General features: G+C 40.1%; 4 protein-coding genes across 29 annotated transcripts in view; 1 reads left to right on the top strand and 3 right to left on the bottom strand.

Moving 5' to 3' along the window:
• Positions 1–76: 76 nt before the first annotated feature.
• On the bottom strand, positions 77–4,435 carry zgc:162944 (uncharacterized protein LOC569993 homolog). The gene is made up of 4 exons (XM_044049247.1): positions 4,201–4,435; positions 2,851–3,022; positions 2,543–2,741; positions 77–559 (listed from the first exon to the last, which is right to left on the bottom strand). Exons 1-4 carry the CDS (start codon positions 4,393–4,395, stop codon positions 364–366), a joined length of 762 nt encoding a protein of 253 aa, XP_043905182.1. The 5' UTR covers positions 4,396–4,435; the 3' UTR covers positions 77–363.
• Positions 4,436–4,747: 312 nt separating this feature from the next.
• Positions 4,748–8,158, top strand: cln5 (CLN5 intracellular trafficking protein). Its single transcript, XM_044017352.1, has 4 exons — positions 4,748–4,956; positions 5,709–5,883; positions 6,509–6,734; positions 7,436–8,158. Exons 1-4 carry the CDS (start codon positions 4,853–4,855, stop codon positions 7,921–7,923), a joined length of 993 nt encoding a protein of 330 aa, XP_043873287.1. The 5' UTR covers positions 4,748–4,852; the 3' UTR covers positions 7,924–8,158.
• A 465-nt stretch (positions 8,159–8,623) lies between these two features.
• On the bottom strand, positions 8,624–14,511 carry fbxl3a (F-box and leucine-rich repeat protein 3a). Of its 2 annotated transcripts, none has more exons than XM_044017332.1 (5): positions 14,237–14,511; positions 12,916–13,297; positions 12,675–12,797; positions 12,138–12,309; positions 8,624–11,885 (listed from the first exon to the last, which is right to left on the bottom strand). In XM_044017332.1, the coding sequence occupies exons 2-5, from the start codon at positions 13,294–13,296 to the stop codon at positions 11,245–11,247; spliced, it is 1,317 nt and encodes a 438-aa protein (XP_043873267.1). In that variant the 5' UTR covers position 13,297; positions 14,237–14,511; the 3' UTR covers positions 8,624–11,244. The 2 variants fall into 2 exon arrangements, with proteins under 2 accessions (XP_043873267.1, XP_043873276.1); XM_044017341.1 differs by having other exon boundaries at positions 14,463–14,501.
• A 482-nt stretch (positions 14,512–14,993) lies between these two features.
• Positions 14,994–25,184, bottom strand: part of mycbp2 (MYC binding protein 2) — a 54,610-nt gene continuing 44,419 nt past the window's right edge. For 16 of the 25 annotated variants that reach the window (XM_044018304.1, XM_044018301.1, XM_044018288.1 and 13 more), the window contains 27 exons: positions 25,004–25,173; positions 24,674–24,921; positions 24,405–24,572; positions 24,016–24,185; positions 23,725–23,924; positions 23,358–23,507; positions 23,117–23,277; positions 22,831–22,987; positions 22,497–22,721; positions 22,199–22,264; positions 21,855–22,094; positions 21,655–21,744; positions 21,478–21,558; positions 21,132–21,398; positions 20,305–20,588; positions 20,107–20,203; positions 19,881–20,000; positions 19,686–19,787; positions 19,458–19,586; positions 19,212–19,344; positions 18,945–19,048; positions 17,878–18,066; positions 17,674–17,781; positions 17,240–17,449; positions 17,060–17,167; positions 16,534–16,699; positions 14,994–16,354 (listed from right to left, as the gene is read on the bottom strand). In XM_044018304.1, coding sequence (XP_043874239.1) covers positions 16,239–16,354; positions 16,534–16,699; positions 17,060–17,167; positions 17,240–17,449; positions 17,674–17,781; positions 17,878–18,066; positions 18,945–19,048; positions 19,212–19,344; positions 19,458–19,586; positions 19,686–19,787; positions 19,881–20,000; positions 20,107–20,203; positions 20,305–20,588; positions 21,132–21,398; positions 21,478–21,558; positions 21,655–21,744; positions 21,855–22,094; positions 22,199–22,264; positions 22,497–22,721; positions 22,831–22,987; positions 23,117–23,277; positions 23,358–23,507; positions 23,725–23,924; positions 24,016–24,185; positions 24,405–24,572; positions 24,674–24,921; positions 25,004–25,173 — 4,259 coding nt within the window. In that variant the 3' untranslated portion in view covers positions 14,994–16,238. The remainder of the gene's footprint in view (positions 16,355–16,533; positions 16,700–17,059; positions 17,168–17,239; positions 17,450–17,673; positions 17,782–17,877; positions 18,067–18,944; positions 19,049–19,211; positions 19,345–19,457; positions 19,587–19,685; positions 19,788–19,880; positions 20,001–20,106; positions 20,204–20,304; positions 20,589–21,131; positions 21,399–21,477; positions 21,559–21,654; positions 21,745–21,854; positions 22,095–22,198; positions 22,265–22,496; positions 22,722–22,830; positions 22,988–23,116; positions 23,278–23,357; positions 23,508–23,724; positions 23,925–24,015; positions 24,186–24,404; positions 24,573–24,673; positions 24,922–25,003; positions 25,174–25,184) is intronic. The other 9 variants (XM_044018325.1, XM_044018300.1, XM_044018317.1 and 6 more) reach the window with 3 other exon arrangements.

The following is a 25,184-nucleotide window of genomic DNA, read 5'->3' on the forward strand; positions in this document are numbered from 1 at the left end:
AGTTTTGGAAACAAAAGATCAGCCTTAATACTCGCCGTTTTACTTTTGTGAAAATAACATCAGTAAAACAACAGTGAACCTTTGCATTTTGTTTAATACTTGATTGATTTAACACGTATCCACTGCATCTGAATATAACCAAGCAGAATGAAGATGAACAGATCTTTGTCAAGTAGCAGACACACCTACAAAAACAACCTAGCCAATGCAGTGCAATTTGCAACTATAAACATACTGTATATCCTTCTGGAAGTGCTTCTAATCAAGATGATAGTTGATTTTCTTTGAATGAGTTCAGCAGGGGGCTAACGTAAAGCCTGTTGGAGAACCAAAAGGAGCGTCATCCTAAGTGGTTCAGTTGAATCAGGCTAGTTTTAAAACACCCTGCACCATCGATCCAATTCCGTCAAATATCTCGTGGATGGGGGCGTTGCACATGAAGGCGCAGGTGGTGACCAGCTTGTTCTTCTCGTCCACATGGCTCTCGCTGACGCCCTTGTTTACGTGTTTGCAGCCCAGCTCATTGATGGCCGCTGCAGTGCCAGTTGTGTCGGGGTATCTGGTGAGGAAAAAGAGGAAGCAGGACCAAAGAACCGTTAGTGAATTGGATAAAACTTTTGCTGACACAGGAAAGTTCAGGTTTAGCCCAACTTAGCTCTTTTTTTCATTGGATATCAATATGATTACACTGTTAAAAAAAGCAAGTTAACATTATATATACTTTTTTCTTGTCATTATGCTTCCTGTCCTCTCTTTTTTCTAAGGCCTCTTTTAGGTGACTGATGATATCTGCTGATATCATGCTCTTTAGTTGAAAAAGCCCAAATACATGATAGCTTAAAGAATTATACCATCCATCCATTTTCTACCACTTAATCCTCCACATGAGGGTCGCAGGGGGAGCTGTGCCAGTCTCAGCTGACATAGGGTGAAAGGTGATTGCCAGTCCATCACATCGCAGGACCACAAACAACAAACAACATTCACTCTCACACTCAGACCTACGGTCAATGTAGAGTGTCCAATTTTACCCTAACACATGTTTTTGGACCGTGGGAGGAAGCTGGAGAAACTGGAGAAAACCCCCCCACACACACACACAGGGAGAAAATGCAAACTTCATGCAGAAAGGCCCTTGTTCTGACCAGGTCTAATAAATTATATATTTTGTCTAATTTCAGAAGAAATTGATATCAATTTTGCCCTAAATATTTCAGCTTTAATATGAAAAATGTATTTAACTTCTTCCCTGATTGTAATACAGGAGATGAATAAGTCAGAGTTGTGAAACTGTACAGTTTTTCGACTGCAATAGATGTCTCTCTGCCAATTAGTCTGTTTTTAAAGTTTCTTGGAAGCAATTAAAATAATATTGTTTTCGTGACCTTTATGTCAGTAAAATGCTTTTGTTATCTGGGATCAGAGGATGCATCTGTGTTTTTCGATTGTAAGACCTCAGGTCTGCTAAAGCAGCGGCTTTAATAGTGTTGGAAATATTCTGGAAGATGCAAGATCATTAGTTCATTCATTAGAACAGAAGTGTGTTTTTTCTTCACCTTTTATCGACGCAATTTAATCAGAAAAAACATTCTAAGCATTTGAGAATATGGCAACATAGCTCAGGAAAAATACATTTTTAATTAAATTATCAGACTGGATGTAAACAAGGCAACAGGTCGGCCATGATCTTATATCAGAAAGAGTAAAACAAAAATAAAAAGTGCGCAGACAACTTTTGAAAGTTAAAACTGAACTAGGAAGTGTGTCTTTACTGTGAGAGAAAACAGAGTTTTCTGAAATAATAATAGTGACTTTTTCTTTTCTCCTAAATAAATCAAAATAAAAGTTGATTGAAACATGAATTTAAGTGTAGCGCAGAATTTAACGAACTTTTCAAAGATTCAATAAAAGAAACTGCATTCATCTGTGTTTCCATCAACTGTTGTAAAAAAAAAAAAAAGGTTTATCGAGATAAACACTAGGTGGCACAAAGGTCCAAGTCACCACTGAAGGTTAAATGGGTGCAATAAAGAGCACCAATAGCTGTTGATAAACTGTATATGGTGACATTTCATTGCTGCTTCAGTTCATAATTGCACTACGTCGTGTAATGTTGCGTTTCCCTCATCAGTCCACAAGTTCCTCCTCTCACCACTTGCATACATTCTTGTCGTCATTTTTTCAGAACAGCAGAATGCAGAAGGAAAAAAGTTTCAGTCCTGTGATTTCTAATTTTGTCCTCAGTTAAACTGTTTCCATTATCGATGCCCCAGTGTTTCAACCTCCCTTGAGCGTCAAAACTTTAATTAAAAATGTTCTGGTTTCATTCAGTTGTTTTAACGTGCAGATTGAAAATGCTTTTTAAAAACAGGCTGGTGGAAACACACCAATTGTTAACAGCTCATGTATCTTGCCCTATAAAACCTCTCTTAAACATAATTCCCACATCTCACTATTTAACCTGGGAGTAAATTAAAAGTAAAAACCTTAGATCTATAAAAAGAAAAGACACATTAGGCGTGCTTCAATATCATAGACTCACTTGTCGTTGTTCTCAATGCCGACGGTGACCTCACAACCAGCAAACACTTTGGCAGCCAGGACAGGTGAGATGCAGCAGAGGCCGATGGGTTTGCCCTCACTGTGAAACGCCTGCAGTGCAGCCTTGACCTCATCGTTAACAGAGCAGTCCTTCCCCTGCACTGCCCACGTACACAGGTTTTTCGCTGCCCCAAAACCACCTGTCAAAAATTGAAACATCAACTAACACTGAAACAATATTAACACAAATCAATGCTGGATGTAAAGACATAGAGACCGTGTATGTATGATGTTGTTATATGAGCACACCTGGGAAAATAACAGCATCATGGTCCTTGACCGTGAGTTTTGACAGGTCCTGGATGTTTCCACGGGCCAGCCTCGCACTCTCCACCAACACGTTCCTCTTCTCCTGAGATGGTTCGCCTTTCAGATGATTTACCACATGCATCTGATCCACGTTGGGAGCAAACATGTTTACCTGCAGGTGATGAAACATAACTTTACTAAAAGGAAACTCAGTGGAGGTCATGCCTCCCACCAGATGACACAGCCTATCATGGGGATCTGCACCAAATGACATTAATATACATTTACAGTACATTTAAGCATTTATCCAAAGCGACTTGCAAAAGAGGAATAAGTCTTGAAAAGAAATCAACAAGATAGGAACAGTGGACTGATAGAGGGTGAGAGTGCAGAAGTGGATCCAGTGCAGGAAGAGGGGGTAAGGTAAGTGCTAGGACAGAAGATGCTTTTGGAAGAGTTGGGTCTTCAAGTGTTTCTTGAAGATAGACAGGGACGCCCCTGTTCTGGTAGTGCTCGGTAGATAATCTGGATTGTATTGTGTGGAGTGTTGATACCCACATGGACCCACATTAAACAATAATATTATATATTTTAGTGTTTTTACCGTGTGGCATAAAAACGACTTAATATTTCCTGATTTCCTGATATGGACTACATACAGTAGACAATTTTTCTCATGTTACCGCACTTAGTACTTGTGTAATTATTAACACTTGTTCTACTAGTAGAGATACTAGGTACTGTTGCTTTGCAGTTTTGGAGCAATCCATAGTCCAGCAAAAGAAATTTGTTTCTTCATGGAGCTGAATTTTCCTTTTATTTTCTCACGATATTTAAAGTAGCAACTATGAATACTTAATGATAATAGGGATGATGTTCCCTGTAAGATGTTTTCAAAACTGTACAATTTAACCACTTCAAAAACATGTAATTAACACAGATCCAGTCTTTTTATATTGATATATTGAGATTTATATTGATGATGTTCTGAACATTATATGGATTACTATTAATAAATGTGTTCTACCATATAATATTATCTTCGTCATGTTGTCCTCCGCCAGCACTGGTACCGTAATATCTAGAGAAAATGAGCACACATTTTGAAGTGTCTGCTAGCTTGACCGCAGTTATGATGTGACCTGACCTCCATTAATGCTGCACGACAAACTAACTTTGTAAAAAATAAACATGCGTGCTCTGAATTAATGAAAACATAAGGAAAACTGTCAAACAGGTTGCATAGAATTGAAGCTAGAGCAGTGCTTTTGTGTTTGTCCCTCTCCTTCCACATACAAAACTACATATTAAACAGTTACGTTTAATATGAAAGCTGTTCATCAGACTTACACTTGCACCTCCTCTGCTCAGATGAACCAGAACAGCGGAGGCCTCGTGGATCTCACTGCCATCATACACGCCGCAGCCTGCCAGCACGACGGCCACGCGTTTACCCATGACTGTGGAATAAAGAGCTCTGTTCACGCTATGGACGGTCCTGAGTGTGAGTAAACTGCGACCACTGTGGTGAAGGAGGGTGAGCATGGCGGACTGAACTGAATCTGTCAATGCAAAACAACGCCCCGCCCCCTTTATTCTTCTTCTTCTTCAGCACTTTAAATGTTGTACATTGTTTTGTCTAAGCTGCAGCGCCATCTTGTGTGTAAAGCTCACAGACACCCAGACTGTTCCTTTCTCCCTTTCTGCTTTATTAATCTGTATTATCTGTATTATTATGTTTTTTTTTTTTTTATTTATTTCACAAATAAGCTCAACATTTTAAAAATAATTAGACTCTAAAATATGATTAATATATAATATGTATTTCATTTTCAGTCTTGTTATGTGTTCCTCCACATTTTTAGTTTCCTCTTTGGACTAGTCACGTGATTTTCGTGTCATCAACAAAACCACGTGACCGCTGATAAGGAAGTGAGGGTCATGGGAAGCCCATCATCCTTCCTCTGCTGTTAATTCTCTAGTTTTGAGACTTTTTATCGCCATGACTCACTCGGAGTGCGTCGCGTTTTTAAACCTGCTCCTGTTTCTTTATGTCGCGGCTCAGTTCAGGAGTAACGTTCAGCAGGAGTGGCCCGTTCCCTACAGGTATGTAGACACTAAAACTTTTCATTTGTATCACTATGTTGTTTCATCTCTGTACCGTTTGAGTCATGTGACTGAGACGAAACAGGAGAGTTTGTGCTGGAACTCAACTTCTAAAACAACAATGGTAAATGTTTTTAATATTAAGTATTTTTCTTTCTTAGAGTAGGTCAGGTTCACAGTGTGGTTCATTATAGCTTCACACAATGAAACTAAAGGTGTTACCACCATAAAGTGTTCATTTTGGTCGAGTTTGATCTAGTTAATAGTGGTTTAAAACTACAGACAACAAACATTTCACAAATTCAAACTTATAAATAGACAGAGATAGATAGAGAGAGTTATTATATTGCTGCTGAAAGAAAGAAAATAATATCAAGATATCTATCGTAAATTGAATTATTGTCCAGGGTTTGCTCCAAATAAAACCAAGAGAAGAATTAAAAATACTGTACATAATATAATAAGAAACACAGCAAAAAAGAAAGAAAGAAAGAAGCGTTTTGTGTTTAATTATAGGACGTTTTCAGTTTAATAATTTAACTATTTAATTGGGCTTAGTTCTTACAGACATTTTTGTACTGATTATGGGAGTGTAATCGGCCTTACTGGAGGGGAAAAAATATATTGCATGCATGTTTTATTTGCTCTCCTCTAGAGCCTTTACAAGATAATGAGACAGGATGCATGTGATCATAACTATGTTAATGGAAAACCTTTGGAACAGTCTGCTGTATTTCTCATGTCACCCCCAGACGGTTTGACCATCGTCCTGACGTGGACTCCTACTGTGAAGCTCTCTACCCGTTCTGTCCCACTGGAGACCAGGATGGACGGATTCCCTACATGAGAGACACTGATGTAATCTCAGTCTATAGACTGCAAACACCTGTGTGGGAATTCAAGTTTGGAGATTTGCTTGGAAAATTTGTAAGTATATGGCTCTTCAGTGGTTGTTGAGCTTTTGGACTCATTACTGAGTTTCATGCAAAGTGCATGTGAATGACATTTTGGAAATGAACCAAAGGTTTGCTACAGCGATTACTCGGTGCACATTAAGCGTGTAAAACCAGTCATTAAAATGTAATTGGTCTGAAAATATAAAAACACATTAAATTTTGTAATGAGAAGTAGTGAACAGTTGCAGTAACATAAAAATCAAGTTGATAACAATGAAGAAAGATGAATAAGTAAAAAAAAAAAGTGAAACAATAATAGGTCAGATAAAACTTCAAAATAAAGTAAGCCTTTACAACATTATCACAAAAACATGTCTTGATTTACAGATATTTATTTTGATGATCTATCACTGTATGTCATTTTGTTGTATATTTTTTTTACCTCATGCACAATAAAATATAGTTTGTGTGGGATTAAATAGCCATTGTTAGGACAGATATTCCTTGTGTTGTAACTGTGTGCTCATGTTGAAACATGTTACATAAAACACAGATAGGTACTGAATTAGAGCAGGGCTACATTTATTCATAGAAACACAACTGCACATACTTGCCCCACTCCGAAAGCCAATGTAATATTTCTGGGTGATTCACAGCACATCATGCACGATGCAATTGGGTTCAGCAGTTCAGAGACGGGGGCCAACTACACCATGGAATGGTACGAGCTGTTTCAGCTGGGTAACTGCACCTTCCCTCACCTCCGACCCGAATTGTACGCACCTTTCTGGTGCAACCAGGGTGCGGCCTGTTTCTTCGAAGGCATCGATGATTTACACTGGTCACAGAATGGCACACTGGAGAAAATAGCAGAAATAACTGGTAAGAATTTAGCATCCATGGTCACAGGAGTGTATTAATCCACAGCTGAATATATCAATGTGTGCTGTTTAGTCCTATGTGCTGAATCAAACAATTCAGACTACCAAAGAATTAAAACTGTACTTTTGCAACACTTTTAAGATCAATACAATCGGGGTTGTTTTTTAATGAAAAAGCTGGGGCAGAACAATAACTATAGGTTAGAGAAGTCAAGGAAAATAGCGGCCTTGTCCTTTTGTAGGTGTTTGTGAATTGTCTGTTTATTCTTAAAAAAAAAAAAAGGCTGAAAAGGCAGTGGTGTTCGCTTCTGTTAAACTGGCCATTGATCTACTGTATAGTTTATATCACAAAATGTTTTTTTTCTTGATACACAGATGTTTTATATTTTAATGATTTGTCTCTCTTGGTGTTGTCTCTTCAAATACATAATTACACAATGGATAAGTTGTCTATCAGTGGAAATAAGATTATGGGTTTGACTTTGTTTCATTTGCGCTAAGATGTTTCCTCCAACTAAAACATGCAGCTCAGCCGGTGTAACCACGAAGACTGCCAACCCTTCTCACAAATGCATTCGGCAAAAAGCTACAACCTCCCCAGACCCACAAATAGTGAATTAGATTGAGAAATCTGTCGGACGAAGGGATAATTTCATTTTCAAATGTAGCTTTATCACCATGATTTTCTTTTTTACCTTTCAGGGAGTCAGTTCAATGACATGGCCCAGTGGGTCCAAGACGACAACGTGACTGGGATTTATTACGAGACATGGACAGTTCGCTCTGACCCTGGGCCTAATGCCACCATGTGGTTTGATTCTTACGACTGCTCCCAGTTTGTCCATCGCACATACCGGAAACTAGCTGAGCTTGGAGCCGAACTGTCTAGCCGATCACAAACTAACTACACCAAGATCTACCTATACAGCGGTGAGCCCACGTACCTCGGCAATGACAGCGCTATATTCAGTCAGCCTGCTCTGAAGAATCTGGCTGTAGACATCCGTAAATTTTATCACACATTCAGGCCACATCAGTCATTTATAGACTTTGCTATTAGTCTGTTGGAGGCTTATAAAAAGGTTGTGTTGGACAAGAGCTTCTACCTCTACTACAACTTTGAGTACTGGCATCTACCCATGAAACCTCCCTATGTGCAGATTGTATATGAAGAGGTGCCTTTGCCTTAACAGTCCACATGGACCACAATTATTTTTGAATTTTAATGAGCTGGTTAATTTGATTACAAGCAGATTAACCAGCTCATTAAAATTCATTAAATTGATTGATTAAAATATCTGACGATAGAAGCTGATTGATGTTGAAGTGCCTGCTGCAGTATCTTGTAAATAAACCAATGTTGTGTTTCTTATCAAAATGCTTTTCACATGTCTGTGTGGAAAATAAAAAAAAAGGTTAACTGGATTCACAGCTCATGTTTTGATTTGAATGTTTTACAGTTGTCTTTGTTTAGATCCTCTCAAAGGGCCTTTGCCTTCCCTGCCTTATTGGCTCATTGCTACAGTTGAACCTCATATAACAATAATGTAAACTACTTGTGGCTTGACAAGAGATTTTCTTTTTCTTTATAAATTTCCTGTTAGTTGCATAAGTGGCTAACTGAACGTTGTTCAGATGCGAGAACCCTAAACTACACAGGTATAGTATGTAGGCTGTATTTAAGTAGTTTCCAGAAAGAATGGAACATACATTATATTTGTACTTTCTGTGGATTCGTTCTGAGAAACATTCAGAAACATTTTTGTTGAAACCTTCATTTTCCTGATGGCATCGATAAAATAGAATTTCAATGCAAATAACTTGGTTGGTTTGGGTGGGCGTGGTTTTGACAATGGCCTGTAGTGTTAATGAAATGACAGATGACAAAAGTACATTCAATGTTTTATTACTGGTAAGGGAACACATATCCAAAACAACTTTAATTTCAAGACAGGTGACCAGTAAAGCAGAGAAAGAACTTGCCAAACAGAAGCAAAACTAAAAGGACAACATTGTCAACACCAGTTTATTCCAAAGTGGAGGACTCACAACCTGAGGTTAAAATAACAATTACTCTCAAGAGATGTTTTTAAGATGAAATATAAATCATTTATATTACTTTTCAACTGACATTTATATGAAACATGTTTAGCAGCTAAATTTTTCAAAAAAAGCCTTGAGTTTGGAGCTGCTGTCATTGCCTCAGTTTAATGCACTGCACACATTATGAAGATAATGAACACAAGGACAAACAATGAGCATATGTCAGTGATCAGAGACCAATCCGATCAATACACTGCTTGGAATATCACCCAGAAAACCCTACTCTTCCTGCAGATAAGTTTATGTCACTGTTAGGCTTCATAAAATGTCTCCATAAAGGGAATGGAATCATGGAGAAAAGCAACATCTGGGTAACATAACATACAATGCTGTCCACTTCTGATATCTACTTATAAAAATACATTTAACAATTTAGACCTCTCAAACCCATGTCACTCATCACAGACAAAAGCTTTGATTGTAATTGTGCTAACAGTTCTCAATATTCCTAGTGTCCTCCACCTGATTCTGCAGATATTGCACCTTTTTTTTTTTGTCATTACATTTTCCCTAAGTGTAGGATTCTGGTAACTGGAGGGAAAGCTAACAAATCCACAAATCTTCAGCAAGGTGCTTCCTTACTGAAATACATTCAGTATATTGATAAATGAGTAAAATCCAAAAGTGGTGATAATTTGTTTCTGGCCTGCTTGCTGGTTATAACCATACATTTTTGTGTAATGGAAAAACAAATGAATTAGAAAAGCCTCTCTCAGTATCCATCTAGTAAAGAATAACTTGCACTCTGGTTTATATAAAAGACACAAGCCGTTAAGGAAACTTCAAACCCTGACAGAGGGTGAAACAAAGAAATAAGTACATTTCTATTCATAATAATCAAACACACAGCGTTTTTATATACAGATGCATTTGACTTCCTTCTTAAAGGAAAAAAAAGTCTGTTTCACTCATCTGAATTGCCAAATCTCTTCTGACTGTAATGGATGGATGTTTGGAACAGGAGCGCTGTGGAAATCTGGAAAGACCGACTGTAATAAAAACATCAGAATTCCGCTTCCTTTGCTGTGTATTTCTACTTCCTTTTCTTTTTTCGATGTGACAACATGATATAGAGCAAATGTGCGGAACAGGTGGACAGATATTCTCAACAGGTTTTTTTAGAGCTTGAATAGGCAAATAGCAGAAGATAAAAATGAAACCTAGAAATATATTTAATGCACCTGTGACACACTAAGTTGTTTATTTGCTTTCTCAGCATACATTATAAGCTCACAGTTGCAGAGATTAGTTAACTGTTGAGTCATTACAAAGAAATCCAAGTTTTGAAGGTTGGGTCATGATCTACCTCCAAATTCAGACATGTCTGCACACTTTGTATTTACATCATAAAATAACTTCTGATTCTTTAATCTATAATTACAGCTTCACCACTTCATTACACTGTTCTTGTCATCTCACTCAGAAGCACAAGAAATAATTAGCATTAAAAGATGTGTCCAACTAAGACAAACTGGAGCATTATAAAGGTAATTTCATTGCTTTTAATTAGGATAAAAGGACGCCATTTGTCCTGATGATCATTTGGTATAAACATAAGGTGCTTATATGAAATATAAGTGTTATGGAGCCTTGAATAATTTGTCAAACCAATTGTTGTACGATGCAGTAAAAATAAATATCTGCGTAACTCTTGAGACAAAAAACCATGACATCAATCAACATACACCTTCACATCACAAAAACAGAGACCTATATACACATTGCAACACTGCAACTGCTGTTTGTTTAAATTAGATTCAAATGAGGTGAAGGACACAGTCACTCAGTGAGCACACCCTCAGCTCCACCTCCAAACACATCCTATATACAAATAACATTGCAGCCACTTTGTAAACCCCCGGTGCCACATTGTGTTACAGAGTGCAGAGTTGCCATCTCAAATTGAATTTTAAGTAGGCCAAGTGGTAAGTGTGATACCATGCAATTGTGTACCTAATTGTCCCAAATTACTCCATAAACAAGCCACACACACACACCTCTCATAACAAAGATAAACACAACCAAGCAACAATTTCCACAAAATTCCATTCGCAGTTATAAAAACATTGCTTTTTTTGTCAGCTGTTTCCACCTGCATTGGTCTGTGTAGAATATGAGAAGAAGCCCACCTGTCAAGTTCTTTCTCCGCATTAGAGAAAAAAAGGTTACCACAATCCATATTGAAACTAACAGGCAAGAACTTGTGGTGTTTGCAATATATGATGTGTAGCAATTATGTGCCACATTAAACCCCTGAGCTGCACTAACTCCACACAGGGGTTCAGCAAGCCTACGCTCTCCATGTTGGCACCAAACATTCCACCACGGCAAGCTTTTCAGTGCAAACATGGAGGCCATGACTGCCTTACGCCATACTACACTGTACTAGACTACTCTCTGGTTTTAATTTACCAGGTTGGCATCATGTCTGGAAACCAGACCCGACCCAAGTGCTTCGAAACCTCCCAGTGAATCTCATCCAGGGAGTATTTGTGATCAGGAATCAACACCTCCTCCATGATGGAGAGCTGGGACAGCCTTCTGCCACACATCTTGACAAACTCCACAAATGCGCTGCAGGAAACTTCGCACTCGCCCAGACCGATAGCTGACAGTTGGGTGCAGTGCTTTGCGATGCGGATCAGCTCCTCATCCAGAGGACGCAGGCCATTGGCACACACCACCAGCTCCACCAGACGGGGACAGTGGAGGCCAACGCGGCCCAAAACCTCCTTGCTGACTGAGCGTCCGAAGTAGAGGTGTGTTACGGGGATCTCCTCATTAAAGAAAGGACCAAACTCTTCTTCATAGAGAAAGAAGTACATGACCAGGTTGAATTTGGGCGAGTGCCGCACCATGGCATCCCAGCTGCTCTTTTTGATGGTGTGGAAATGCTGGCCAGGGTTCTCGCTCACCACATCAATACGCAAGTGTTCCAGGTGGACATGTTTCTCTGAGGAGAGGGCCAGCAGAAGTTCATCACTCAGAAGGTGGTAGTTCAGTGCTAGCTCCCTCAGCCCATGACACTGGTCTGCAACACACAGGATTCCTACAAATACAGATTGTGGTTTGAAAACAAAGTCAAATTCAGTTCTAGACAAGGCAGGCAATTTAGAAACAGTTCCAGGAAAGCAACAATAGTTAATTCAGAAAATATAGTGCAGCCCCAGCCAATCCACCATAACGATAAAAAAAACGATAGCATTTTAATGGGCCACGGAATGGAAAAATCCTTGTGACGAGACTAAAAAGTGCAAACAACCAAAAAAAAACTATGCCCATGTCTTCACTCTATCTGTACCTGCTGGAGAAACATGAGGACAGCTGCTCATCTTCAGCAATTTCAGGGTATCACTGTTGTTCGCCACCAGCACCTTCAGAGATGGGTCGTCAACTGGTGTATCATCAATCTTCAGTGAAGACAGTGACTTGGAGTTGACAAACACCACAGTCAGAGCTGAGATGAAATGAGACTGTGGAAGGGAAAAGATGACGCGAGTAATTAAAAAGCATTCAAATAAAAAAAAAATACCAAGACGGCAACCAGGTGTCAGCATTTGGAGGTAAATGTTGAGTTTCATAATGCTGTGATGATAATGCAGTCAGAATCTTATTCATTTATTTGTGAGAAATTTGAGATTTCAAAGCACACCACAAGCAACAACAACACTGCTATTCAGCCCCATCCTACGATAAGATGAGATCACAAACATGGTCAGCCAAAAGTGCATTAGCTGTGTGCAATCGAATAAGCATGTACACTATAAAACCCCTTTGACTTTCCGTACAAACGTGACACAATGAAAACACAGACATCTTGAGTTTGTATTAATCATACCTTTGGAACCTCCATAAAACTTGGCCTGGCAGTGGAGATAAGCCCCAAGGTCTTCAGTGAGCAATTCACCAACTGAGAAAGAATGTCACATGCAGCCTCTGCAGACTCAGTACTACTGTCCACCTGGCAAGCAAAAACAAAGATGGAATACTGCGTGAAGTACATGAAAACAAGACCAAGATCAACAACAATCCTTGTGTTGCACATTTCTGCACAGACACAACATCTTTTGCTCCCTCACCTTGAAACTGACATACTGCAGGTGGTTGGAGTGCCTCTTTATGATCTGCTTGATGAGGTCTGGATGTGTGGCTTTCAAGTAAGAGCTGGCTGGCTGGTTAAGCTCAAACTCAAAGCATCGCCACAGCTCCGGCATGTGGAAAGCCTGGTTCCACCGGCGACATACCTGAGAGGCGTAAGCCCGGTCCAGTAATGGAAGGTACTGGAAGATGTGGAGCAGGAGCTCCTGAGGCAACAGTGCCCAGTCATGGTCTGGTGATTTTGTGGCCTCCACAGCATGTGGATCCTCGCTCACCTGCTTTCGAACCTTCTTGCGTGCCTCTGGTGGACTCCTACTAGAGGAGTCGTTGCTGACCTCCTCACCTCCTTTCATCCGCTTCATACTGAAACACACAAATAAACCAGCTGAGCAAGACACATTAATGATTGATGTTGATTATTCTGTTCATGCAGGTTAATCACAACTGATGTGAAACATTATCCAACAGTCATTTTGTTTCATGCTCCTAGCTTCAAAACCAGTCAGTACAGTATGCACCTCACATGGACATGCAACCAAGCATTTATTATGTTGCTTGATTGGTTCAAACCTTGTTAGATCTGGGCAAATAGCGTGTCCTTTCGTATTATTATATTGATGATCTAGTCTATCAAATGAATAAAGCAATATTTTATTGCATTATTTATTGCTGCGTTACCGCCTGATAATCTGACAAGCAAATATACAAGTGCATGCCCATTCTTTAATTTTGTGTGTTGAGTAAAATGTGCTAGGCCGCCATGTTGGAAGTAAAGAAATAACTTATTTAATACCTTGAGGTTCTTTGTCACACAACACTAGGACGAGCATCAATCTATCTTAATTGGTTTATATATTGCCCTTTGAGTGGCCAATACTAGACATCCGATAAGTCTGTGGCCAAATCACCATTCATCTGTGCCCCAATGATGAACCCTTACGCATTATTTCCTATTTATATGCTGACGCAAAAATCATTGGTAAATTTACCAGTGCCCAGGCGTGGGTTGCCCATATAATGAGATTACACAAGGGTCAGAACATTACATTCAGTATTAGATGGCGGAGTAAGCAAGTTGCCTAGCTCCAACAGTGCTCTGGGTAACTGACAGGAAATCGTTCACAGTCAGACACTGACGCAGTAAATAAACATAGCTGTTAGCTAACGTTGCTTAGTAAGCAAATTGGTGATAGAATAAAAACAGCCTTCGCGTCATAACAAATGCATTAAACACACAATACATTACAGCTCGTTCCATGCTGAGCTACTATGTGTTTATCACAGCTCATCCAAACAGCATACCTCGTTGTTTACACCCAGCTAGCTGACTAGCTGTTAGCAGGAAAATCCGACTACTTGCAGACGTAATGCTTTCAGCCCGGGCCCACGCAGGAAAAGCTCATTCGCATCAACCAAATAACATGCATCGGAGCACAATGATCGAGCCGTTAGACTTAAAAGAGGACGGAGAGAATGTTTATCGTGGAAGAAAAAGCCGGATCTTGGCACCCCCGCCCGGTTGACCTACTTCGGTGGAGTAATGGCACCCCTGCATCTGAAATGGCGAAATGTTGTTATGAATGTGGCAGTGCATCATGGGAAATGCAATGCAAAATGGCTGTTGGTAAAGATCGTCTCTGTCAGAGCGATGGCTCACCTGACTGTAACTCATTAACATTAACGTTCAGTTAATGTAATTATTATTTCATAATTTCATTTAAATAATGTGAGAAAAGTGAGAAATACTTGTAATATTTTAACACAACCCAATGAGATACAATCTAATGTTTTTGCACTTTATATGGCTTGTTTTTTGCACACACATAGTGATAGTGATTTGTCCCCTGCATTTAACCCATCCTCACTACACACCAGTAGTGAAAACACACACACCTTATCTGTGAATATTAAACACTGAATTGAGGAGTAGCAACTCTGTAATAAAAGCTATTTAAATATTATCATTATGTACAATATTAAATAAATCAGACACAATTTTCCACTTGATTTTGATATTAAAGGCTAACAGGTGACCACTAATTAAAAATCACACAGCATATACTTTGTGAAACAGAGAACCTGGTTTATTACCATTCAACTCCATCCACCACAGATAATACAGAGCAGATTCACAAGTATTAAGCTTTTTTATATAACAGCAGCTGTTTTTTTCCATACTCTGTTTCCCTGACCCTCCCCAACTCCCTGCTCCCCCTTGCTTCCAACTCAGGGGGGAAAACCATTACAGGTACACAATTTTTATTTGGTGTGAAGACTGGTCCCTCCAATCATTCAGCTGTGATCAGTCTTACTGTGAGGTTTTTTGTATTACCATATGATTTGGTGATTCTTTTTTTTTTCTTTTTCTTTTAAACAGAGCTGGAAATAAGATTTACATCCGTCATCATTCATTGCAGGTGCCAGGCTCCTCCTTCTCATTTCAACACAACAAAAGAAATGTGACATTTAGAGGAGGGGGGGAAATTACAACTCTCTACTGTATAAAAATGTACAGTGGCTTTATTGACATACATTCCATAGGTTAAACAGCTGCAAAATAGGAGGCACACCCAGTATTGCACTTCATTAAAAGTTCTGGCTCAAAACATAACCCAGAATATCAAACAAAACTGAAGTGAAGAGTAGCAACTTCGTAATACAGCTATTTTGAATAGTATCGTTATATACAAGATTAGATAAATCGTACACTATATTTTGCCCAAATATTATTTTAACAGTCTTTTTCCACCGACTTTTTTTTTTGTCCGTTTATCAATGATGCACTTGACAGTGGAGAATACTGTACAAGATTACGAAAAAAGGTTTACATACAACATTTTAAATTTATAGTTAGGAAGCTGGAAATAGGGCCTGTTCCTTTTTTTATACTTACGCTGATCCACAGTTGCCTTTAAGCAAATTAATTTTCAATGTTTAATCTTGTACTGTTACACTTCTGAAGGTGTGCAACGTCTATAGAAGCCGAGGGAATACAACGGCCGCATGCAAACACGTCACAAGTTATTTTCTTTTTTTTAATCTTCTTTTTTAAATTATATTGTTCTTTTTTCCCCCACATTCAGGTCACTCTGAATCCAAAAGGAGCCAAGTGCATCTTTGCAGCAGGGCCGGGTTACTGATGTAGGTAGAAGAGCAGACCTGAGGACTCTTGGCGTAGAGCAGAAACCTGGTCCAGTGTCCAGGAGACTTGACAAAGCAAGAGCCAAGCTTCACGGCTGAGCTTCTGCAGCTGCAGCCAGAGATCACAGTAGAAAACTGGTTTTCAGTAAAGGTCTCATGTTGTTTAGAAGGTGTGGGCATTCCTACACACTCCACAGCCCAAGGCAAACTCCTCCCCTGTTGGTGGGTGAACCACATGCAAAGGGCACTCAGTACCTTCCAGCTGCTTCCCTTTAGGTCCTGTAACAGAAAAGGAAAAGAAGTTCAGTCAGGTTTTTGGTATTTGCAAACTGTCATTTTTAAATGGAATAATAAATGCCATTCGAGGATCAAGCTGATTTGTCTTAGTTTTAGCAAGGTTTGTGTGTGAATAATTTAAGATTTACCAGAAGATTTAAGTCACTTGAATCATTAAGTACCTGCAGGACAGTGGGGTAGTTCCTCCTTCGGGACACTGGTCATCCTCTGGAAGTCATCGTGGCAGGCGTTGCAGAAATGTGTGGTGCCAAAGCAGAAAAAAACAGCCACAGAGCAGCAGTACCGACATTTGTACTCCAGGAAGTCTGTGCCATGCTTGGAGCACATCTGGTGATAGTAAAAATAAAACAACAATGAGCACCGTTTTAAAGTAGTTCAGCATTTGGGGAATGATGCAAATTTACTGTTGGTCTAACCACAATGTGACATTTTTACACTTGCCTGCACAGATTTTAAAAACAAGACCAAGACATATTCATGAGTGAGCTGCAAATGTACTATTCAGCGATTTTGTAACTTTTGGACAGTGCATTAACTGTTACCCATCTCCAGTCTTTGTGCCAAGTCAAGCAAATTGCCATCCAGCTTCATTCTCAGTAATATGAATCGTATAAATAAGTGTGTTTCCCAAAATTTAATTTATTGGTTGTTGTATAACTGGGATCTTCACGGGAATCATATGCTGACCTGTGCTCTTGAGACATCTGAGCATGCTCCACAAATAAGCTCCCTGGGGTCGTAGTCGTCTCCCTGTCCTGCCTCTGCATCACAGCGAGCTTCTCCACCAAAGTACGCCTGGTTTCAAAGGAGACATTGTTAATTCTCTACACCTAAACAATATTTATATTGAAATAGTTTGTAAAGTACCTTCTTGCACTTGTAGCAGACATAGTATGCATATCGGTTCATGGCAAATCCTGCAGGGTCATTGTGGAATCGAGCTCCTGGTGTAGTTATTGCCTCACTCTTATGCAGACCCTCATACTCCAGCCTCATCAGAGCCTTTCTTCTCACATCCTCATAGAGCTCTTTGATAGGATCGAGTAGGTCCTTGATCACCGAGTGGTTAATTTTGTTCTGGAAGCAAAACAGTGACACAAACAAACCACTCCATGTTCATTGAGAAAGCTCTGCTGAGGCACTGTTTGTGACAAAGACGACTGTGAACAAAGAGGTGTAAGATGACGTATCACAGTAATCTGAGGCTTTTCTGTAAAGCAGTTCACTTTAAAGGCGTGGTTTTAAACCCTTTAGTTGCTAAAGCTGTCTCTTCAGTCAAACAGACTCAGGTAACATCTCACCTTACAGATTGGACACAACATGAAGCCAAACGTGATTCTCGGCCCCAACCAACGATTTTCAAGAACACGACGAGTGCACTGAAGGTGGAACACATGAGTGCAGTCCAGCTGGAGACAGGAGAAAGAGTGAAATTTTAAATAAGGGGACATTTTAATCCAGGAATGAAAACCTTGTCCCTGTCGGACAGTCATAATTAGAGCTACCTGTACAGCAGGAGCAGCAGAGAGGGCTTCAGTAAAGCAGATCATGCACATGTCATCTGCATCCTGTTTCAGACAGCCGGTGCTCTTGTCGCAGCCATGCAGACATGGCAGGCAGGACTCCTCGTTCTTAACTCCTCCACAGGGATGGCCACAAGTATGAGTCTTACTGCATGCTAGTTTGGCATACTCCTAGCAAAGAACACAGAAGACAAAACGGTAGGGCTTACACACTAGCTCTTGTTTGGTCTTTCATTTCAATATTATAAGATACACTTGACAATCTATACATTGACCACTATGTTTCTTAAATAAGTATTTGTTCATCTGTGGGTTCACATGACCTCATGAAGCATACATAATGCTCACCACTGACTTGAGACATTGCCTCAAATCCAAGTCTGTGGTGAGCATTCTTCAGCTCCATCATGTGTGAATCATACTCATGGTGTTAATTATTATAGCTATTCTCCAACAATCTTCCCACTCAGCATTCCAAACTACAATGTCATGCTTTGAGGAAAAAGCCTCACTTTAACAATAAAATCTCATGCACATTTTGACTTGGCAAGTTCTTTCTATCCTTATTACAATTCTAATTAATCAATTATTGAAAATATAACTGCAATTCCACCTGAATCCACCTGTACTTATGAAATGAAGAAACAGATTTTGGATTAAATAGGAGTAAAAAAAATTACGTTTGTCACTGTTTTTGTGCACATGTTCATGGGGTGTGCCATTTAAATTCATAAATAACAGCAAACATCTAAAACAAAAAACACCTATATATACATATATACACATACACATATACATATACACACACATGTATGTATGTATATATATATATATATATATATTTATATATATATGTATATATATGTGTATATATATATATATATATATATATACACATATATATACATACATATATATATATATATATATATATATATATACATATATGTATATATATATACATATATACACACACACACACACAGTATATATACATACAAATACACACAAAAAAGACTAGCAGCAGATGATGACTAGATGTTACATACCTGGCAGTCTGGGTCTGAGCACACACTGCCCACTGCAGACAACTCTGTGCCATTCCTCGTACCACAGAACCTGCAGGCATCTGAGCTGCTGGATGCCGGTTTACCTATATTAAAACCATTTACAAACATAAAGATCCATCAGACCAGGTTTACATGTGCTGAGGAAATTCTAAACAAATGGTCAATTAAAGCATGCTTTTCAATAACATGCTACCAACACCAAGTTGCGTCATAGAGAGATACTGATATGCCCTGTTCCTATGTTACCTGTGTGCTCTCTGAACTCCACCATTGCCTTCATAGTCTTTGAGTCAGCCAGAGCCATGAGCCAGAATAGTTTGGTCCTCCCACAGCCTTCATGGAGATCCACTTTTATGGCCTCCTCTTCTTCCTTGAACACCTGGAAGCAGCCAAGTAAACAAGTCTAAAACCAGGCTATAATGCACATTCCTCCATTTCATCTATTATAATGTAAATACTGTATGTTTGATTAGGTGACCATCCTGAACTAACCTGTCTCTGGTGGGAGCGTGTGCGTCTGTGCAGGTGGAGGAAGCGGTCACAGTCGGTGCAAAGGTTGCCACACATGTTACACAGTATAATGGCCGCCGTCTCACCATCGTCATGGTTGTCACACATGGGCTGTGAATGGAAGCAGAAGATCATAATTGATTATTATTTTTGACTGTGTTTAAATTGTTTTTTTCGGTTGTAACACTTAGCCATTTATATCACTCTCACCATCTGCTTCTGCTGTCCATCTTTGCCCATCCAGCGACCAGAGGACAGCCTGTCTACATGATCCTGGTCGAGCACGCACAGTGATGCTAAGGCCAACCACAGCTATAGAGAAGAAGATGGAATTATATGATTTCTTAATGGTCTGTATTTTTTAAACATAAATAAACATCAATATATTTAAATAGACATTCATACCCTTGTGGTTGCGATGCAGCGTACAGGTGACCGATGCTCCTCCTCCATTTTAGTAAGTGCTATAATGGTCTCCGCTATTGCATTTTTGGTGACTCTGGACCAAGCGTCTGACAGGTGACCCTAAGAACAGAACATGACTCTCTTCAAAATACTTTTTTATCACAAAAACACAATGAAGGTACAGACAGTTAAAATGTGAGGTTGATAACAACATTGGGAAACCTACAGCTGCCATGTCTTTGACAAGCTTTATGATTATCTCTGCAATCTGAGGAGGGGTAGAGCCTTTCATCCACCAGTGGCTCTCCCCTCTGCGGATGTAACTGGAAAAGGAAGGAAAAACATGCATAACATGTCACAAAAAGAAATGCTTTTTGCCACAAACTTAATGAATTTGTTTTGTTATGACTCAACCAAAACTCACCTAGAGTTGAAGATCATGGGCAGTGTGACAGTGGTGACCCCTTTTCCAGCAGCCATGCCAGCTGTGCCAGAGATGGTGGTGCCTTTGGCTTTCAGCTGCACAGTGAGGGCTTTTGCGATGCAGCCCAGGAACATGTCCAAGATGCCAAGCTTGGTCCAGTCACCCTTCTCTGTGGAGTGGATGATGTCGCTGATATCGGCTGGTGGCAGAGCCTTCACCCCGATGATGCTGGCAAGTCGCACTGGTGTGACCTCTGGAAGGACACGCCTAAGCAAAGATGTCACCTGAGAAGATCAGACAACCAACAAAAATTGTTAAAACAACCAGAAAACAATAAGTCTGTCACAGCTGGACCTTTGTCATATTTACAAGTGGACACCATATGTATATTATATATATATATTATATATATTATATTATACATATATATACCACATATATGCTCCATAACAACAGATATATTGTTATTTTATAAATTTTGTTAAAAAACATTGTTATTATACAAACTAATTCCAACTTAAATATCACTGAAAACAGTAAATAACTTAGTTGTTAGTGAACAACATTTTTTATGCATTAGGGGTATTTGAGCATTTACAATACTGCAATACAATGGACATTACAGCTGACATTATCAAGCTATTCCACTAGTTGACATTTGGTGGCAGTAGTATGCCAAGACCCACATTAATGGGCCCGAGAACATAGATAAAACTGCCGTGAGACAGTAAATGTAAACATTAATTGACAATTTACAAGAAAACTCCACAGGGTATGCTTAAACACATGATCAGCCCTAAGCTGTGTGTGTACATGTTGTTGCCCACCTGTCTCTGTACACGTGGAGAAGCTGTGTGCAGCAGAGAAAACAGGTCTTGCATGAGTGTAAGCTGCTGAGCGAGGTACTGGCGGCCCACATTGGAGCCACTAAGAGCCAGGACCATGGACAGGAGCTCAAAGCAGTAGGCGTCTGAGGAGGCGTCATCATCACTGGGCTGAGAGTTAGCGTTTTCTTTGCTGGATATGGCATGCTCCCACTCCTCCCTCACACGCGTGGCTTCCATACGAATGGCCTGGACGATGTGGGCACACACCTGGAGTACACACATCTTAGGTTAGAGGTCTGAGATTGTAAGTGTGATTGTTGAATGATTAGAAGAACTGATTATTTACCTGTTTTTGCAAGTTGGTCAGTTTGCTCCTGCTGAAAATTATTCCCACCATGTGCTCTTTGAGGTCTGCATCAGATGGCGCCTATTCATAAAAATATGAGAAGAGTACAGTTACATTAAAATGAACTACATGCACTATGTAAGTTGAGCAGGTCAGTTTCACTATTGAATTGTAGACCTTGTCTTCCCCTTCTGGAGATGAAAGCAGGTTCTTCCCCTCCTGTTCTGGAGTTGGTTCTGCATCTCCACAGATTAGCTTCCCAAAGACCTAATGTAAACAATGAAGATGCATTAGCCAAGTTTCAGGGACTTCAGCAATTCAAAAACAAATATATGGTTGAGACAGATGATTGTAGCTGAAGCAGTTGAGAGACAGACCTGTGAGGTGATGAGGCGGAAAACCCGGAGGGTCTCAGCCTCACAGTTCTTCTGTTGGGCCATGCTGGCTGAGATCTGCCCAGGAATCTTGATGCTCTCACCCTCTTTCCAACCGAGCACCTTCACCTGACGGACCCTCAAGGTGTTTTCTGGACCCTTCAGTTCCACCTTGATCACATGATGATCTCCTCCAGGGAGCTCACTTGTTACCCAGCCCATGTGACGAGAATCAAGGTCAGCCTGGGATGAAAAAGCATGGTGAACTTAAAACAGACTCTTTAATTGTATGGAATTTATACTTTGTTTTCAATTAATCTACTGTAAAAACCAGAAACAGTACACACCTGCTTGATTCTGCAGAGGTCCTCTATTGCTTTTCCACATAGGAATGTAACTGATGTGACTTTGTTCTATGGTGGGAAGAATAAACATAAGAAAATTCATATATTCACATATATATATATATATATATATATATATATATATATATATATACACATATATATATACACATATAAACATATGTATACATATATATACATACATTACATATATACATATATAGATACACACACCGTCTTCTTCAATTCTACTGTGACCACAAATTTACATCTTCTGTTAAACACATAGATGCTGCCTCACCCCAATGTCTCTGGAGTTGTCCACATGTACAGACACGTTGGAGGCATTTATGCCTTTCACACAGCTGATGGTGATGCTCTTGGTTTTGTTCTTGTCCTCATCTCCAGATTCCCAGAAGGTTTCTGTGGAGCCATCCGTCAGGCTGCCAATCATGGCAGGACGACTGGACGTCTTAATATCAACTACACTGGTTAAATCCTTCAGACAGGTCACCAGGCAAAGATCCTATCATCACAAAGACAAACAGGTCAACACAGAAAATCACTGGCAGTCTGATCTGTTTCGATCTGTTGTACAATTGAGTAAACGGGTAAGAATGTGGTTGTTGTCTTGCCTGGCTCATTGCTTCGTAGCCTGACTGCACACTGATATTAAAGCTCTCCTCACTGTCTCCATCATCTGACTTGGACAAAATATTGTTGATGTGATGGAAAACGTTGCTCTGGTGGAGAAACTGGTGGTCCGACTGCTTAAACTTGAGACTCCAACACCTATAAAAACAAGTAATGCATATTTGAATTGCTACAAATCACAAATCACAAATCAAATGAAATATAAAACTGGGAAAAAAAAATACAATAACCCTATTAAATTGTCATATTTCATGCTAAACGTGTTACCTAAGTGCCATCTGCTGAAGTGAGCTGCCACTAGGAAGTGACATCATGAGGTCAGAAATGGTCTGCAGGAGGCGGTGGAAAGTGTGAGGGAGAGGATGAGCTGCCTCCCCAGCAATAACAATATCCGACAGAGGGTGTTCACAGACGCCAAGGTCTCTTTCCTGGGGAACACAGAGCATAAATTCATAATCAGAAGCTGCAGAACAAAGCAATCACACTTTTCTACTATACCATTCAATACCTGTTCCACAATTTCTTTGTTCCCCTTGTTCTCATCATCTTCCTCATCCTCTGGTTCAAAGGGTGACGGGGTGAGCGATGCTACAAAATGCCAGAGGATGTCGTGCAGTGATGTGGTCTGGATTACGTTGCACAGTAGCCAATTGAAAGCCTGTCAGAGTAAATCACACCAGTTGGTCTTATGGTTACATAGATACGATACTTGAGTAAAATTAAAATGCTAATGTAGTACATAAACATAACTGATTCCTTCATAAAATCCAGCCAAGTAATTGCCTATTACCCTGAGCCACAGTTGAACAATAAACAGTAATTAAACCATAGTTAAGCCCAGACTGAGACAGATATTGCCACCCTGATAGTTGTACCTCCATGGCAAACACTCTACAGGCGGACTTTCTCAGTGCATGCTTCATGGCCACCTCCAGGCCTTCCAGGTCATGGTGTTGGATAACAAAAGCCAAGACAGGCCACTGGAAGTTCCTCTCCCCTTTACTGAGGGAGCCGTGTGCCGAGATGAGCCGAGAGAGCTCTGGAGACGGGTGCCTCAACAAGGAAGAGCCCACTTCTGAGTGATAGGCAGAGAATGTGAATGTAGCTAATAACACTGTATATCATTTAATCCTCAGAGTCACTTCTTAAAAGCTGCGTGTAATTACCTGCATCGCCACTATGGACCCTGCGTCTGGGCACAGCTTTGATTCGGGCTGGAGAGGGCGAGTGCTGCTTGTCATACTCGGAGGCAACGACTGAGTAAGACCTTTGAAACACTGTGCGCTTAGTCGTGTCGCTGTCTGTGATTGGACTGGTCTCCAGACTAATAGAGAGCCAATAAAGACAAACACAAAGAACTACTGTTAAACCTCAAAATAAATGGCTAAGAAAATATCAAATATCAAGTATTTTACCAATTATATAAACAAAATGCAACCTTATTGAGCTCATGGTAGTGCTATGAGAAAATTGTTATGTATTGACAGAATTGTAAAGTTACCCACAGTAACGAAGAATATGTCGAGTATGTAGTAGTAAGAATAAGAGGTTTCACCTAGGAGGCATTGATTTCATGTTGCTTTCTGGTTCCTCAAACACATTGGGGCAGGCATCAGGGGTGACTGAAATGTATGGCGCAGGAACAGAAGTGGAGCGCAAATACCTCATCTCATCTTGGAAGAGGTTATCATCTTGGTATGCCCCAAAGTTCTCTGTGTGTTGTCTGTGAAATGAAAAGAGACTGACTCAAACTTATTACACTATCATTATATATGAGTGTTATAATCATATCATATCTTTAAAATGTGGCTATTATTCACGTACCTAGCTAGTGTCTGCAGGTAGAGGCAGCCCATTTTATTGGGGAGTTCATCCGACACACCTTCCTTGAGGCTGGGGAGCAGCTGGGAATGCAGGGGCCGGGGAGGGTGGTGGCACAGCATGCTGGGCTCAGCAGCACTGCTGAGGGACAGCAGGAACAAAGCATTTGCTCTGATCACCTGGTGGGCTTCCATTGTGGGAAGGGCTCTTGGTGTCTTCACTTGAAGGGGTTTTTTCCTTGACTGCTTTACCTAGCAAAGACCATACAGATTGAGTTTGATTCCAAGTGTTTTAGTTAAAGAGGGGGAAGAGATTAAAATGGAGCAGAGGTACCTTTTCCCTGGCAGCAGTCTGCTTTTCTCTTAGGTATTTTTCCCGACAGCGATCACAGACCAGGTACCAGGTGCTGCCTCCTATGCCTCCGTCGCCACAGTTCCCAGCCCAACCACCGCAGAAGTGGCCAATACTGTTGTAGCCCTGGCCTCCTGCATAGCGTCCACACCCTGGCAAAATA

This window comes from Solea senegalensis, linkage group LG2, assembly GCF_019176455.1.
Source record: "Solea senegalensis isolate Sse05_10M linkage group LG2, IFAPA_SoseM_1, whole genome shotgun sequence".
In the NCBI taxonomy this organism is placed as follows: Eukaryota; Metazoa; Chordata; class Actinopteri; order Pleuronectiformes; family Soleidae; genus Solea; species Solea senegalensis.